This window comes from Bombina bombina, chromosome 6, assembly GCF_027579735.1.
Source record: "Bombina bombina isolate aBomBom1 chromosome 6, aBomBom1.pri, whole genome shotgun sequence".
In the NCBI taxonomy this organism is placed as follows: Eukaryota; Metazoa; Chordata; class Amphibia; order Anura; family Bombinatoridae; genus Bombina; species Bombina bombina.
In genome coordinates, this window is record NC_069504.1 from 699,188,823 (window position 1) to 699,206,193 (window position 17,371).

General features: G+C 37.8%; 1 protein-coding gene across 2 annotated transcripts in view; it reads right to left on the minus strand.

The window, feature by feature from the left end:
- LOC128663473 (metal transporter CNNM4) overlaps nucleotides 1-4,845 on the minus strand; it is a 159,512-nt gene extending 154,667 nt beyond the window's left edge. For both annotated transcript variants that reach the window (XM_053717817.1, XM_053717818.1), the window contains exons 1-2: nucleotides 3,805-4,845; nucleotides 770-1,133 (exon numbers count right to left, since the gene is read on the minus strand). In XM_053717817.1, the coding sequence (XP_053573792.1) occupies nucleotides 770-1,133; nucleotides 3,805-4,824 (1,384 nt within the window). In that variant the 5' untranslated portion in view covers nucleotides 4,825-4,845. The remainder of the gene's footprint in view (nucleotides 1-769; nucleotides 1,134-3,804) is intronic.
- Nucleotides 4,846-17,371: the final 12,526 nt, after the last annotated feature.

A 17,371-nucleotide genomic window follows, 5' to 3' on the forward strand; every position in this document is an offset into this window, starting at 1 on the left:
TTATATCCTTTTAAAAAGGATACTAAGCACTAAATACATTTCATGCACCTCTCTCTAATTATGGGTGCCAACATTTTGGAACGCATGTTTCACTGCAGGTATCTAAAGGAGAGCTGTTGCCAACACATCAGCACTGGAATGCAGTGAAGCTAGATTTCAACATGGCGGTTCCCATGGCTAGATGGAGATGGGCAAAAACCTCAGTCTTATGCTTATAAAATGTAGTTAGTGCTTAATATCCCTTTAAAGGGACACTAAACCCCAAAAAAATATTTTGTAATTCAGATAGAGCATGCAATTTTAAGAAACTTTCTAATTTACTCCTATTATCAATTTTTCTTCGTTCTCTTGCTATCTTTAGTTGAAAAAGAAGGCATCTAAGCTTTTTTGTTCAGAACTCTGGACAGCACTTTATTGGTGGATGAATTTATCCACCAATCATCAAGGACAACCCAGGTTGTTCACCAAAAATGGACTGGCATCTAAACTTACATTTTAAATAAAGATATCAAGAGAATAAAGAAAATTTGATAGTAGGAGTAAATTAGAAAGTTGCCTAAAATGTCATGCTCTATCTGAATCACGAAAGAAAAAAAATTGGGTTCAGTGTCTCTAAGGTTAATTAACTTCAGTCCAACATTTCATTACAAAATGTTAACATATTGTGTGAGATGTATGATACAAAGAGTGTGCTTTTGTCATCCTCTCAAAATTAATATAGGGAACATAGACAAATCATCAATGCATATCTGCTAAAGCTTCCACTTACCCTTTTTAAACTCCTCCAGCACAGCATCCAGCTTGGTGTCACTGAACACAAAGTGGACGGGGTGGCTATAGAAGCGAGTGATGGTGCTCAGTGGGGTGCAATCATCTGGATCAACAAAGGCCAAGTCTTTTACATAGAGGATGTCCACAATGTTTGACCTCTCGTTCTCATACACAGGGATGCGAGTGTAACCACTTTCCATAATGCTGGACATAGTGTTGAAGTCCAGTATAGTATCATTAGGTAGCATAAAGCAATCTGCCACTCGTGTCATCACATCCTCCACAGTCTTGGTTCGTAGTTCCAGGGCCCCCTGTATAATGTTCATTTCTTCTCGCACTAAGCCACTATATGGCTCTGTTATCTGCAACAAAAGGGGGACAGGACAAGTAACTTTGTTAGAAAGGCCAAACATGTTTTGCCTGTGTTCATTGCATTATTTTTTTTCTAAACTTTTCCATTCTGTGAAAAAAAAAAAAGTCCTATACTGACAGGAAGTAAATTGTGTAAATTGTATGCTTTATCAAATTTGCTTCATTCTCTCAACAATGGATACCAAAAGAACAAAGCAAGTTAGATAAGAGAAGTAAACTGGAAAATTGTTAAAAAAAAAAAAAAAAACGCATGTTCTTTTTGAATCATGAATGTTTAATTTTGACTTTACTGTTCCTTTAATGACATTGCTCCCCAGCAAATCTATGTACACAGAATCAACCCAAACTAAGTTTCGAGAAGCTCACTGAATAGAAGATTGTTTGGAGTGGAATAGATCTGCACCACGACCTAAATGTAAGGAGAGAGGGGCAGGCATTACAAATGAAATATGTTTTAGTTGAATCAAATTAAGGTACTAATTATTTTTCTCCTTCCAGTAAAGTAGAGCTGAAAAGTCTATCAAATATCAAAAGTTCTAGCTGCTGATTGGTGGCTGCATATATACACACACATTATATATATATATATATATATATATATATATATATATATATATATATATATATATATATATATATATATATATATATATATTTTTTTTTTTTTTTTTTTTTTTTTTAAATAGAGGAAGAAATGCGGAGGGGACGCAACTGCTAGGAGCTTCTAGAAAGAGGCCATATAGTTCCAAAATAAATACTAGTATGGCTGTAATTGAATATGTGGTGCAGACCCTTAAATAAATGTCATGGTTTGACAAGAAAGAGAAAATCCTGGAAAAATTAGATACCAGGATAAAAGACAGGGAATTCAGCACTCTTTTAAAAAAGTTTTATTAAGCTCAAAAAAATGTAATAAGGTGTATCCAAAATGAAAGCTGTAGTGGTTTCAAGAGAGATCAATCTCTGACACTAGAATCCTAGGACAAAATTATCTTAGGAATATACTTAGCAATAGGTAAATACACAAATGACCAAGTAGTGTGTGTAATAGAAACATAAAACGTAATAATTAACAAACCTGACCGGTCAGGGGTGAGTGTTCAAGCATGAACAGGATATATTTATAAAAGACGTTACTTCTATATAATATTAGACAAGGGTATCTCATTGTACTCACAACGCTATAAGTGCAGTATATGTCTTGGGAAACTATAGTCAGACTGCTGCTTCTTACTGCAGTCGGCACCTTGTAGAAAAATAAGGCAATCTGCCGAGCACATATCAAAATGGGAACAGGAAAGTTTCTGACTATGTGCCTCAAGATATAGTACAAGTGTATATGATACAGATTTGAGCAAAAGCAATGTGATAATCGTACAAAGTATTACTGAGATATATTAGTGAGGAACAATTATCAAACTACTACACCCTGCTGCGTACGGCACCTTATCAGATAAGGCTTAATGCCGGGCAGGTATAGTAATGGGATCTAAGTAGTTACTGATAATGTGCCTCAAAATATTATATATATATATATATATATATATATATATATATATATATATATAAATAAATAAATAAATAAATAAATAAATAATGTGTGTGTACACCCCGCCCAAACACACCCCAATGGGCATTGGCTCACCCATGTGTTCAGTTAGAAACCAGTAGTGATTTAAATTAAATCTATCCTGATGCATACTTGCACAAAAAAATACTACTCAAAGTTAGCATATAGTAAGATTAGAAATGATAAATGTTTTTCCAATTGACTTGTTATGCCAGATGCAAAGGATGAAAAATATAGGAACCTTTTTTTGTAATTTCATGTATGAAAAAAAACAGTGAGTCATTCAAATGAGATGACCTTTCAGGGACAGCAAACCTCATTCCGGTGTCATTTCTTCTGGAGTTTGTTTATATAGCATTTATAGCCAGTACTATTGTACTGAAATAGTATTTGTGGCAGTTCCCACAGGCAGCAGCAACTATTTTAAATTAAATGGAAATTAAATTTAAAAAAAATCTCATGATTCAGAAAGATTATACATTTTTAAACAACTTTCTAATTTACTTCAGTTATCAACTTTACTTCATTCTCTTGGTATCTTTCAATGAAAGCAGCAATGTACTCCTAGGATCCAGCTGTACACATATGCAAGTCAATGAAAAAGGGCATACAAGTTCAGCCACCAATCAGAAGCTAGCTCCAAACTAAACTAATGAGCCTATCTAGACATACATTTCAACAAAGGTTACCAAGGGAATTAAGCAAATTAGATAATAGAAGTAAATTGGAAAGTTGTTTAAAATGGTATGCTCTATCTGAACCATGAAAGAAGAAAAAAAAAAAAGATTGGGTTTTGTGTCCCTTTAAATTAAATGAGCTATATGTAAACAATACAATCCAGCAGGTAAAATAGAACAGTGGGAAGCCATCAAAGGGGATAAATATTTAAATACATTGACCTTTTAACATCTTTTGAGTTTCCACCTTCTATACACAGTGTATTTTAACTACTTTTCCAACAAAAAAAGTAGTACAGGGTTGCACATATTTTACTACAATCTGAAATACATTATTTTATCTATCAGCTTCTACATCAGTTATACATTATTGGTTTGGCCCTCAGACAGGCCCCTCCAGCTACACATACCCACCTTAAGCATCTCTAGCAGCTTCTCCCGGTTATACACGGTACCGATCTCCTGTCCCAAGGCACAGTCCAGCAAGCGGCTGACCGGATACGACAGCGGAAACGTAAGAACCATGAATATACGAGTCAGCCACAGCGTGTTGGCTCCCACCGCCAGTCCGTGCCGGGAGCACAGAGCTTGGGGTACGATCTCGCCCAGCACAACGATGCCCATCGTGGAGGCCGCCACAGCCCCCAGCCCGGAGCCAGTAAGTCCGTCCATCAACGATGTGAGAGTTGTATTGACCAGCACATTCCCCAGAAGAAGTGAGCACAGCAAGTAGTTGCCTTTCCGCCGCACCGGCTCAATCTTCTTGGCGTATTCCCTCTCCCTGTCAGATCCGCAGCGCTGTACCACACGCAGCTCCATGGGGTCAAGCGCCATCAAACCCAGGTTAAGGCCACTAAAAATACCGGAGAGCACTAGGAGCACAGCGATGATGCAGCCCTGCAACCACACCGGCAGGAACGGCTTCCACTCTTCCAGCACACGCAAGCGGCCATCAGGCGCCGAGTGTAAAGTCCAGGGAAGCTCGGGCCCCCTCCTGGTGCAAAGCGCATACACCCGGGAGCTCTGACTCTTCCGTAAATGGAGCACCTCTAATGTGATAAGCCAGACAGTCTCTCCGTTAAACTCCGTCTTATTTAGCCAGTCGGTATCCCGCACTAAGTCACGGGTATCATGCTTGCAGTTAGGTTGCCCATCGGGGACGACTTCAGTCCAAGCTAATAGGTTCCCGCTGTCATTTCTCAAGTTGATGCCATACAGGCGGAACTGCAACCTGCTGCCCTCCGTCACCTCCAGCTCGCCTTCTGCGGAGAGTGTTGCGGGACGGTCACTGGCCACAAGCCGAACACCCAAAATAATCGGAACGTCATCTTGCGACGGTCCGTTTGTTTGAGAGGCGCATAAAGACGGGAACAGGACGAAAGCTAATGCATAAGATAGTGAAGTGACAAGGCCGGTAGTTGCCGGCGCGGCCATGGCGTGCAAAAGATTACGGTGCAAGACACAGCATAGTCTGCGACGCCGGAGCCACGCCCCTCAATATGATAAGCCACGCCCCCTTATCGTTCGGCAATCATGATATGTCCACTAGTGATAGCGAAGTGCCTTGCCTCAGCGAATGATTGGTGGATAAATATACAGAATTTTAATAGTTCCGCCATATCCTACTATTTCTCTACTAGATCCACGTGTAGTAGTTGTACTTCTTTTGCTAGGTGGCACGCCCCCTTAAATGACAGATCACACCCACCTATCGACTTGGCACGCCCATGTAATGGAAAGACACGCCTCCTTGCCTGATTATTCCCTCCCAAACGCAGCATGGTAGTAAACAGAAACTTCGTCATGATAGTGAAGGTGGCCTTGGAATAAACAGAGGGTTGAGGCAGCTGGATGAGAGTATTATGTTTTCCTTCTGTCAGTGGGGACCACGTATTTAATAGGTGTGACTGCAACATTTTATTGCTGCTTCTACTGGAATTTTTACCACAAGTTAAAAAATTTGGTCATGTTTTTAAGAGTAAATGTAAGATTGGGGATTGTTTTATGTGAAGGACTGCTCTGGATTCTATTTATTTTCTCACTTTCATGGCAAGAGAACTTATCTCAGACATTTTACCTAATGTTATAAATAATTGTCAGGCACTAATTTAAAGGGATACTAAACAGAAGCTAAATTTTACTGATAAAGATGTATTTAACGTGATTGTAAACTTTAATGAATTAGAGCCCAGAATAAAAAAATAATCTTAAAAACGGGGCACTTTTATTTTTTAAAATACTTACCTATTTAAATAAATCTTAACCCTTTGGAAATCAGGACTGCAATGCAGTGCTATGCAAATTATTAAAGTATTCGATGGCAGACAAGAAGTTAAAGTGATAGTAAGCTTTCCCCTTTATAAAAAAACATCTGAAATGATAGTGATATTTTAGATGGAGTTTAATTCATCAGATGTAATAAAGATGCGCTATAACTTATTTTTTAATCTAGATATGAAATTTATATTCCCCTCGCTCCACCGCCCAGTTCAAAAGTACATTTTTCTAACCCTCCTATACATGTAGACACTTGTCGATTCCTGGGGTACTTCTCGATAGGAGAAGAAAAGGTGTGTCAGGAATCGCTCCCAGTCCCTACACAGGGTTACAAAGGTCTTGAGCATCTGTTTCAGAGTTCCATTGAACCTTTTACAAACTCTGTTAGTCTGGGGATGGTAGGGGGAACACTTAATGGGCTTAATCCTACAGAGCCGCCAGTGCTTGGCGTTAAACTGGGCCCCTTGGTCTGATACTATCTCCCGGAGAAACCCTACCCTGGAAAATAACAACCAGGGCCTCAGACACTGTATCAACGCTGGAATATGTTGCAGGAACGGATAGTGACGGGCATCATCAGTAACCCCAGGCCAGAAAAATGCCTGGTTTAGATAATGTGGTTCAGGCTATCTTCATCTGAGACTGCCTGGTAAGCTTCGGCAGCTCAACCCATCTACTTACTGGCCAAAATGCCGACCCAGTCTGTGGAGTTTACACTTTGTAGGGTACACTGCCTCTTAAAACTTGTATTCTCATTCGCCTGCTGCATGGCTATCACATTGTCAGGGTACAGGTAAATTACACATATATATATATATATATATATATATATATATATATATATATATATGTATGTCAATAGGACAGGGAAATGTGTTAATGTATGAAACCATATTTTAATCAGATATTACTGAAATAGGGTTAAAATTCTGATGTCAGGATTTGATTCACAAAACCCTCACAATTTGAATACACATCTCAATTCTAAATACAGATAGGGGCGTGATCCGATATATGGCGTAGTTTGCGGCGCAAGCGAGGGAACCCGCGTCGCCCGCAGTTTCAGCTCGCATCTCAAGCTATCCAATATACAGCGCCGTCAGTTGCTAACGTGCCGTAAGTTGATAAACCAGCGATGTCCAGAAATCTGCGCAAGTACAAATTTCTGGCGTCGCCAGTGACTTACGCCACGTTAGAAACTAACAAAACCTGACTAAAGTCTAAATCACCCGCACTGTCTAACACGCCTCCCTAACATAGCCCGACACGTCTAACACGCCTCCCTAACATAGCCCGACACGTCTAACCCTCTATCCGCTATCCCCCCTCACTATCCTAACAATAAAATATGTATTAACCCCTAAACCGCCGCTCCCGGACCCCGCCGCAACCTAATAAAGTTATTAACCCCTAAACCGCCGCTCCTGGACCCCGCCACCAGCTATATTAAATCTATAACCCCCTAAAGTGAGCCCCTACCCCGCCGCCATCTATATTAAATTATATAACCCCTAAAATACTAAACTATCCCTACCACTAAACCTAAGTCTAACCCTACAAATAGCCCTGAAAAGGGCTTTTTGCGTGGCATTACCCCAAAGTAAACTGCTCTTTTGCCAGCCCTTAAAAGGGCTTTTGGCGGGGCTTTGTCACAAAGTAATCAGCACTTTTGCCTACAATCTAAATCCCCCTACACCGCTGCCACCTATAATAAATGTATTAACCCCTAATCTAATCCCCCTACACCGCCGCCAGCTATATTAACTATATTAACCCTAATTATATTAGCGTTAATATAGTTAATATAATTATTAACTATATTAACTATATTAATATAGTTAATATTGTTATTATAATATATATATATATATTAAGTATAATAACCCTATCTAACTCTAACATCCCTAACTAAACTCTTATTAAAATAAATCTAATATTAATATTATTAATTAAAATATTCCTATTTAAATCTAAATACTTACCTATAAAATAAACCCTAAGATAGCTACAATATAATTAATAATTACATTGTAGCTATGTTAGGGTTTATATTTATTTTACAGGTAAAAAAGGCCCTTTTAAGGGCTGGTAAGGTAAAAGAGCTTTGAACTTTTTTTAATTTAGAGTAGGGTAGGGAATTTTTTTTATTTTGGGGGGCTTTATTATTTTATTAGGGGGCTTAGAATAGGTGTAATTAGCTTAAAAATCTTGTAATCTTTTTTTATTTTTTGTAATTTAGTGTTTGTTTGTTTTTGTAATTTAGTTTAGTTTATTTAATTGTATTTTTAGATAGATATTTGTAGTTTATTTAATTTATTGATAGTGTAGGTGTATTTGTAACTTAGGTTAGGATTTATTTTACAGGTAATTGGGTAATTATTTTAACTAGATAGCTATTAAATAGTTAATAACTATTTAATAGCTATTATACCTAGTTAAAATAATTAACAATTTACCTGTAAAATAAATATAAACCCTAACATAGCTACAATGTAATTATTAATTATATTGTAGCTATCTTAGGGTTTATTTTATAGGTAAGTATTTAGATTTAAATAGGAATATTTTAGTTTATAATATGAATTAGATTTATTTAATAAGAATTTAGTTAGGGGTGTTAGGGTTAGATAGAGTTAATATAGTTAATATAAATACTATAGTAACTATATTAACTATATTAACCCTAATATAATTAGGGTTAATATAGTTAATATATATAATGTAATAACTATATTAACTATAATATACTTAGGGTTAATATAGATAATATAGCTGGCGGCGGGGTAGGTAGATTAAATTAGGGGTTAATAATTTTAATATAGATGGCGGCGGTGTAATGGGCTTACATTAGGGGTTAATACTATTAATATAGGTGGCGGCGCTGTAGGGAGGGCAGGTTATAGGGCAAAAGAGCTGTTTACTTTGGGGCAAAGCCCCGCAAAAGGCCCTTTTAAGGGCTGGTAATAGAGATAATTATTTTAGGGGGATTAGATTAGGGGTTAATAATATTAAAGCAAAAGAGGTACAAGAAGCGCAAACAAGCTTGAGTATTTTATTACAAACAAGTATTTAAAATAAACATAGTAACTTACACTTAGGTAAGCAGATGTATTCCCCGGTTAAAATCAGAAACAGCAGCAGTCTGAGTCCTGAACAAGCAGGCAAAGATATGTCCAGATGTAGCGGTGGACCGCCGAACAGAAAGTCGGCGTCTGACGTCACTGCGAGATACAGGAACTGGAGCGTCCCCCTTTAGGCCTCAACCTCTCAGCTGTCAAAACTGTCTGAAGAGACAAGTCACCCTTTGTGAGATCCCTACGCGTTTCGTCCGGACCCGGCCGGACTTTTTCAAGGGTAAAGTTTGTAAAAAGTTCCAATGTGGTGATTCAAAGGGATATTGCATAGCCAATTTATACACAGAGCAAGAGCGCCCTCTGATGGTATATAGTACACAAAACACCCTATTACATGATTAAATAAACGACCCAAAAACAATATTAAAATATATGGAACATAATACATACAGAGATCAATAATATGCAATCGTGATATAAAAAACATATATACATAATCATCCTAAAAAAACAAACAAAACCAAATTATGAAACAAAATTAATCTTCAAAAATTCACTATAACCATAAGTAAACACTCCACTGGTAAAATTTGATATACATAAATTAATTGTCAAGAATCAAAATACATTCACAAATTTGTCCAGACATAATTAAATAAATAAAGATAATCATATTTAAATATCATCTAAAATAATATATATAAAAAAATATAAAATATATATATATATATACACACTGTGCTATAAAAAAAATATATATATATATATATATATATATATGGGCAGGGCAAATCCATCTAAAAAAATACTAAAGGAAGTATGAATTTACTTTGAAGGAAAAGGGGCAGCGGGTCAATGGAAGGACATACTATCATCTACAAAGAACACACACACAAAACACATCCCTACCATCTAGTAACAATAATTCTTAACAGACTCATCATCAAATCCTATAAATATTCTTGATGGCAGTGGAATAAAGATGTCATAAGTATTTTCAAAAAATTCTTAATAATTTGTCATAAGTGGAATAAAACTATCATAAGTATTTTTAATAATTCAGAAAAATCAAAAAATTCCCCTTAAAAAGTTCCTTATAAAAAATTCCTTAAATTAATAAGATACTCCAACAAAGAGTACTTAAAAATTAAAAATTAAAATAAGCTAGGAAAATGAATTAATAAACTTGTTTCCAAAATCTCCACAAATATTCTTATAAAAACACATACATAAACCTCAGAATAAGATCACATCTCCCAAAACAAGAATTACATATGAGCGGCAAGGTCCAAATCAACATTAAGACCTCTAGGTTGCAGACTACCTAGTTTGTAAATCCAGTATGTCTCCTGTTGTCTCAAAGTTAGGAGTCTATTATGATTATTAGGGGGGATCCAATCAATCACTTTTACTTTTAGAGAAGAAGGATTACAATTATGCATTTCAGAAAAATGGATTGGGATACTATGTTTAACTGCTCTTTCTTTCTTGGCTATTTTAATATTATATATGTGCTCATTAGTTCGAGTTCTTATCTTCCTTTTCGTGCGTCCTACATAGAGAAGGCCACACCCACAATTAATTAAATAAATCACATAGGTGGAATCACAGGTAGACCTCCAATTAATATTGAACCTCTGAGTTCCATCCCAATTGGTAAAGGTAGGGGAATTGTCAACATGACTACACATGTTGCATATTGATTTCATGCACCTAAAGGTTCCTTTTTTAACACTTAACCAATTACGTGTGTTATCCACAGATACTACTGAATCCCTAAGCTTACTAGGAGCCAATACATTTTTCAAATTTCTTCCTTTTTTAAAAATGACTTGAGGTTTGTCTGCCAACAAATTTCCAAGGATAGGGTCAGTTTTTAAAATGGCCCAATGTTTCTTCAACACACGTTGTATAATATTGGCACCTTCATTATACCTTGTAATGAACTTGGGTGTATCAATAGTAAAGTTGTCCCTTGCCTTGGCAGCATTAGTCTTATTAAGTAAGTCATATCTGTTCATTTGTAATGCTTTCTCTTTAGCCTCCACTAACAGTTCTTTTTTTTTAATAATATTAATATAGCTGGCAGCGGTATAGGGGGATTAGATTAGGGGTTAATAATTTTTATATAGGTGGCGGCGGTGTAAGGGGTCAGATTAGGGGATAGATAAGGTAGATGGCGGCGGTGTAAGCGGTTCACATTAGGGGATAGATCAGGTAGATGGCGGCGGTTTTAGGGGTTCACATTAGGGGATGGATCAGTTAGATGGTGGCGGTTTTAGGGGCTCACAGTAGGGGGTTAGTTTATGTAGATGGCGGCGGTTTAGGGGTTAAATACTTTATTAGGGATTGCGGCGGGGGATCGCGGTTGACAGGTAGATAGACATTGCGCATGCGTTAGGTGTTAGGTTTTATTTAGCAGATCGCGGTTGACAGGTAGATAGACATTGCGCATGCGTTAGGTGTTAGGTTTATTTAGCAGCTAGTTTAGAGAGTTACGGGGCTCCAATAGTCAGCGTAAGGCTTCTTACGGCTGCTTTTTGTGGCGAGGTGAAAATGGAGTAAGATTTCTCCATTTTCGCCATGTAAGTCCTTACGCTGTATATTGGATACCAAACTGCGCTGGTTTGGTATACCTGCCTATGGCCCAAAAAACTACGGGCGACGGCAGAAATATACGCGCGTAACTTCTAGGTTACGCCGTATATGTGGTACCAAACCAGCGCAAATATTGGCGTCGCTAGCTTTTGCGGGCGGCGATTTTTATCGGATCGAGCCCAGGATGTCTCCAAAGACTTTGACACTAAAGCATTTGCTCCTTAGTTGGAAGTGCAAAAATTCAAAGCACTCTTTGCCCTATGCTGTGGTGAGAGAGACGCTGAGTCTGTAACCAGCAGTGGAAACGCTGGTCAAAATCAGAGGGAGATGGTAATTAGCACAGGCTTGTTAATTGCCCCTAAACATCAAATACACGTCTGTATTGCTAGCTAAACAGAAAATATGTTGTATTGTGACTTTTACAACTACTCGTAAAATTATCTATGCTGTTTATGAAGTCTCCATGTACAAGAAACAGACAAATTGGTATTTGCAATTCCCTGTGTGGCATAAGTAAAATTAAATACATTTTGAAAAAGAAATAATGCCAATAGCTTCATGTGTGTTTGAAATAATTCAAATAACCCATATATGTATATATATGGACCTGAAACATATTATATTAAATGAAGATTTGTTGCAGTGAATAGATATATGAAAAATAAATTCAAGTCTGCAATAAATTAAATGGCAATTGCAATAAACCCATTGTTAAAAGACAGCATAGAAATGAATGTGTATATATATATATGTATGTATATATATATATATATATATATATATATATATATATATATATATATATATATATATATATATATATATATTGAAAGTATAAAATGTCTTAGCATCTGTGTTAAGAATATTTGTGGACCTAAAAAAGAAATAATTCATGATACTTTTATTTTTATTTCAGATGGACCATAGGCAAAATTCCTGCATGCAAAAATTGTTGGAGATATAGAACATGCTATATTGTGTGAAAACAAATATAACAGATGTATAAATGCTAATAATTTTGGAATAATTAGCAGTATAGTTGTTTTGATATGGTATGGTGTTGAGGGCATACTGTGTTTCATGTCAAATTGATCAGAATAAATAATCCGATATAATACAATACATATAAACATATAACTTATTAATGTAAGGAAATTATGACATTTATTACACATTTTAAAGAAATATTTTCTTTCAATGTTGGGTAGTAAATGTATTGCTGCGTTTGTTTGTCATGCTGCATGTGTTGCTGTGTTTGTTTGTAACGCTGCCACTCGGTGTTATGATGCGAGAACTACAGCCAGAAGGCTTTTTAGGCTGTTAAAAATAAGATATTCCAGATATCCAATCATCAGGGACAAGCACGAGGGCCAATTCGAGACAAGGTTTCCGTTTGGACTCACCAGTAATTGAAAAGCTTATATAAGTCAATGCAAGAGAGAGAAACAGGGGACAGATTGTGCTGAGCTGATTTGCAACTGGGTGCTGGGCGTGAGATACCATTTTACTTTGGCAAAGCTGAGCTACCTTTTTCTCATTGATTGCAAATATACTTATTAATATTTCTGAGGTGAGATTAAACCTGCTGAAAGATATTGGATATCGATTCGCGTTTATCCTGGTAACGTATTGAAAGATTGTGGGTAGATTGAAAAGAGCAAATTGGATTTTAAACTTTATTGCATAGCCTTAAATAGCTCTTAGCTTGCCTGTTTGTATGCAAATATTTAAAGTAAACATTTATTATTGCTGTATGTAGCAGATTTAAAGAAGTAGTTTGTATTTCAAGTTAGTATTTCATAAGCCTGTGTATTGTTAAACATATATCATTGATGCTAAGTAAATTATCTGTGAAAATTCTGATATTTTAAAGTAGAATTGTGTTAGAGTGAAGTGTGGGTAAATAGCTGAGTATTTTACTTAGAATCCCTTTGTGTTAATTGAATGAAAGGCTATTTGTAAATAAGGCTGGTTTTAAAGGTAAACTTTATGAATTTTGTAAGAAGTATAGCATATCTTAATAGTCTTTTTAAACGCGTATAATATTGTGTCATATTCTGATATTACAAATATATTCCAATATGCTCATAGATATTAACTAATAAAAATAATTCAGATAGTTAGATTAATTTAGTAGATGCATATTGATTGAGGGTTGATACTTTTAAAGGATAATTATTAAATACATTGTATTATAACCCTGCCATAGGCTGATATATTATTTGGCGAGCACTACTGAAATTCTTATGAATATACTGAGTCCCCGAAACGCGCGTCGGAATCAGCGTGGACGCTGACACCTGTCCTTACCTGTGTGGTCTGAGCCACCCTGCACGCTGACAGCTAACGGCTTACAAGACGGAGGTAGCCGAGATGAAAGTATCCTGACTGCTGTCCATTGCCACACCGAACATTGTTGACAAGTCTCACGGTAGTACGGACCAATTCAGGTAATATCAACTATCGTTATCTCCCAGGTTGACGGCGAGGAGTCTTACCAGCTACAAATAAGGTACCTTAACTGAACCCCCTGGTTTGGGTTATACATTGAGTATCTGTGAGGTTATATGCTACGTCAGCGTATTTATCGTAAGTGAAACTGCTGCCTACAGTGAACCCCCTGGTTTGGGTTACACACCGAGCACCTGGGTTATCATGTTACACTGATGTACTTACAGTGAGTGAAGAAAAAATATTTTATAAGTGTGTGAGGTTGGATCTGCACATCAGAAGTAGGGGTCGCTCATATGGAAGTTGGGGATTTCTGTGTGATAATATAACACTGACTACTAACATCACTAGTAATTTCAAGTATTCATAAGTATCCTGAGTCTGTTACAGGACATTGCATGCCAAAACTAACCGGACTATATACTAATATACTATTACATATCCGGATTCAATTGTATTGACTATGTGGCATTAACTTTTCTATTTCATTGGATACAATTTATTACAATTTTTTCTTTCAAAGAGCATCATTTCTTTTGCCCTTTTGAAGTGGAATTACTTCAAAAAACTTTTTTCACAGGTTATGAGACAGGTGCTGCTGTCCTTCACTCCCTGGGGACGCCCTGGGGGTGTATTTATGTTATTGTTTTCTTTATTTGTTTTCTTTACTTGTATTTTTTCTTATTTAGGATTGTATGGTGCGGATGTGTAGATTGGTGGATGGGGTTTGTGTGGATCCGTATGAGTGCATCTTTGGCTTTCTCCTACAACTTTTTACGCAATGTCAGATTGATTATGACATGATGTGTAACTATTAAAATATTTTGTTGCAAAAAATACTAAGACTCATTGGCTGGGATTATTTAAAATTATATGATTATTGAGTCATGGACCAGACTATCCTGTGCCTGAGCATTTGACACTTATTAGGTGGTGCTGTCACCCTGTTGGTATCATCCATAATTAGTTGAATAATCTCCTGGGGGAGCTCGGGGCCCAAGAGGGCCAATTATGCTCAGACTTCTCAGACTCACCAGGAGTATCCAAGGGCAGGGAGCAGGCCATGTGACCTTCCATGAGTTCAACGATTAGGGTAGCTTTGGATTTATTACTGGCTGTGGTTATGAAGCAGCGGTCTAAAGACCGCTGCTCTATAACCCTGTCCGCCTGCTCTGATGAGGCGGACAGGAATTGCAGGAATTCAACCCGATCGAGTATGATCGGGTTGGTTGGCACCCTCCTGCTGGGAGCGGCGTTGCACCAGCATCTCTTGTGAGCTGCTGGTGCAATGCTGAATACGGACAGCGTATTGCTCTCCACATTTAGCGATGTCTGTCGGACCTGATCTGTACTGTCGGATCAGGTTCGACAGACATTTCATAAATAGGCCTCATTATCTATTGACTTTCATTTTAGCCAATTAGTGCAGTGTCTTTCACAATCCACGGGCGTGATCACGTTATCTATATGGTTTACATGAACTAGCTCTCTCCCCTGTTGTGAAAAGCAAATAAAAAAGCATGTGATAAGAGGCTACATTCAAGGGCTTAGAAATTAACATATGAGCCTTCCTAGGTTTAGCTTTCAACTAAGAATACCAATAAAACAAAGCAAAATTGGTGATAAAAGTAAATTGGAAAGTTGTTTAAAATTACATGCCCTATTTGAAACATGAAAGTTTTTTTTGGACTTGACTGTCCCTTTAAGGGTGCCCCTCTTCAGGATTCTGTACAGCTGCTCCATCCACTGTTCAGCTGTCACTCGCAAAAGATCTCCAGATGGAAAACAGATCCTAGTGGTGTTTTGGAACTTCCCTGAGCAGAAGGGATTATCCCACTGCTGCCACCAGATGTAGTGGAGCTCTGGTACTTTTTCTCTCAAGACACGGGGGAACACAGCAGTATCTCTACTAGTTGTCTCCCTCCATCCAAACCTTGGGACAGCACCTAAATAGTAGGTCTGCCACCAGAACGATAATTGCTGAGACCGGGATCAAGCCAATGGTTATATCTCTCCCAGCTGGGCTGCTCTCAGTGGGCACCCAGGCAGGTATCAATCCCTCTGCCTACACCACTCCTTCCAGGCAGTTAATGAGACCAGAGTCAAGCCAATGGCTATATCTTCCCCAGCTGAGCTGGGCTGGTCTCAGTGGTCTCCCAGGCAGGTATCAATATCTCTATGCTGCGCCTTCAAGGCAGGTAATGACTCTTGTGCCGGTCTTTAGACCGCTGCTTCATAACTGCTGTTTCCGGAGAGCCTGAAGGGGGGAACAGGGGCCATTTGGGCCCTTGTTAAATCTACCCATATCTCTACTATTAACCCCTATGCCGCCATATACCACAAACGCAAACTAACCTAACTCCCTCTAAACTAAACTGCATAAGTTAAAAAAAGAATAAGAATCTAAGTTAAAAAAAATAAATGAATAAACTGCCAAAACCCAAATCCAATCTAACCCCTATGCCACCATATACCCCAAACGCAAACTAACCTAACACCTAACCCCCTCTAAACTAAACCCCCTAAAATAAGAAAAATGAAAAATAAAAAAAATAAACCTAAACCGCCAAAACCCAAATGCAATCTAACCCTACTCTACCAAACACCTAACCCCCTCAAAACTAACCCCCATCTAAACAAAAACAAACATCTACACTAACCCTACTAAGTTACCAAAACATTAAAAAAAATCTAAGTTTCATAAATAAAAAAAAACACCCAAAAGAAAAAAAAAACCTAAACCTTAACCCTAAAATAAATTAAAATAGCCCTTAAACCCTTAGGCCTAGATTTGGAGTTCGGCGGTAAAAGGGCTGTTAACGCTCCGCGGGCTTTTTTCTGGCCGCACCATAAATTTAACTCTGGTATCGAGAGTTAAAACAAATGCTGCGTTAGGCTCCAAAAAAGGAGCGTAGAGCATTTTTACCGCAAAAGCAACTCTCGATACCAGAGTTGCTTACGGACGCGGCCGGCCTCAAAAACGTGCTCGTGCACGATTCTCCCATAGGAAACAATGGGACTGTTTGAGCTGAAAAAAAACCTAACACCTGCAAAAAAGCAGCGTTCAGCTCCTAACGCAGCCCCATTGTTTCCTATGGGGGAACACTTCCTACGTCTGCACCTAACACCCTAACATGTACCCCGAGTCTAAACACCCCTAATCTTACACTTATTAACCCCTAATCTGCCGCCCCCGCTATCGCTGACCCCTGCATATTTTTTTTAACCCCTAATCTGCCGCTCCGTAAAACGCCGCCACCTACGTTATCCCTATGTACCCCTAATCTGCTGCCCTAACATCGCCGACCCCTATATTATATTTATTAACCCCTAATCTGCCCCCCACAACGTCGCCGACACCTGCCTACACTTATTAACCCCTAATCTGCCGAGCGGACCTGAGCGCTACTATAATAAAGTTATTAACCCCTAATCCGCCTCACTAACCCTATCATAAATAGTATTAACCCCTAATCTGCCCTCCCTAACATCGCCGACACCTACCTTCAATTATTAACCCCTAAACTTCCGATCGGAGCTCACCGCTATTCTAATAAATGGATTAACCCCTAAAGCTAAGT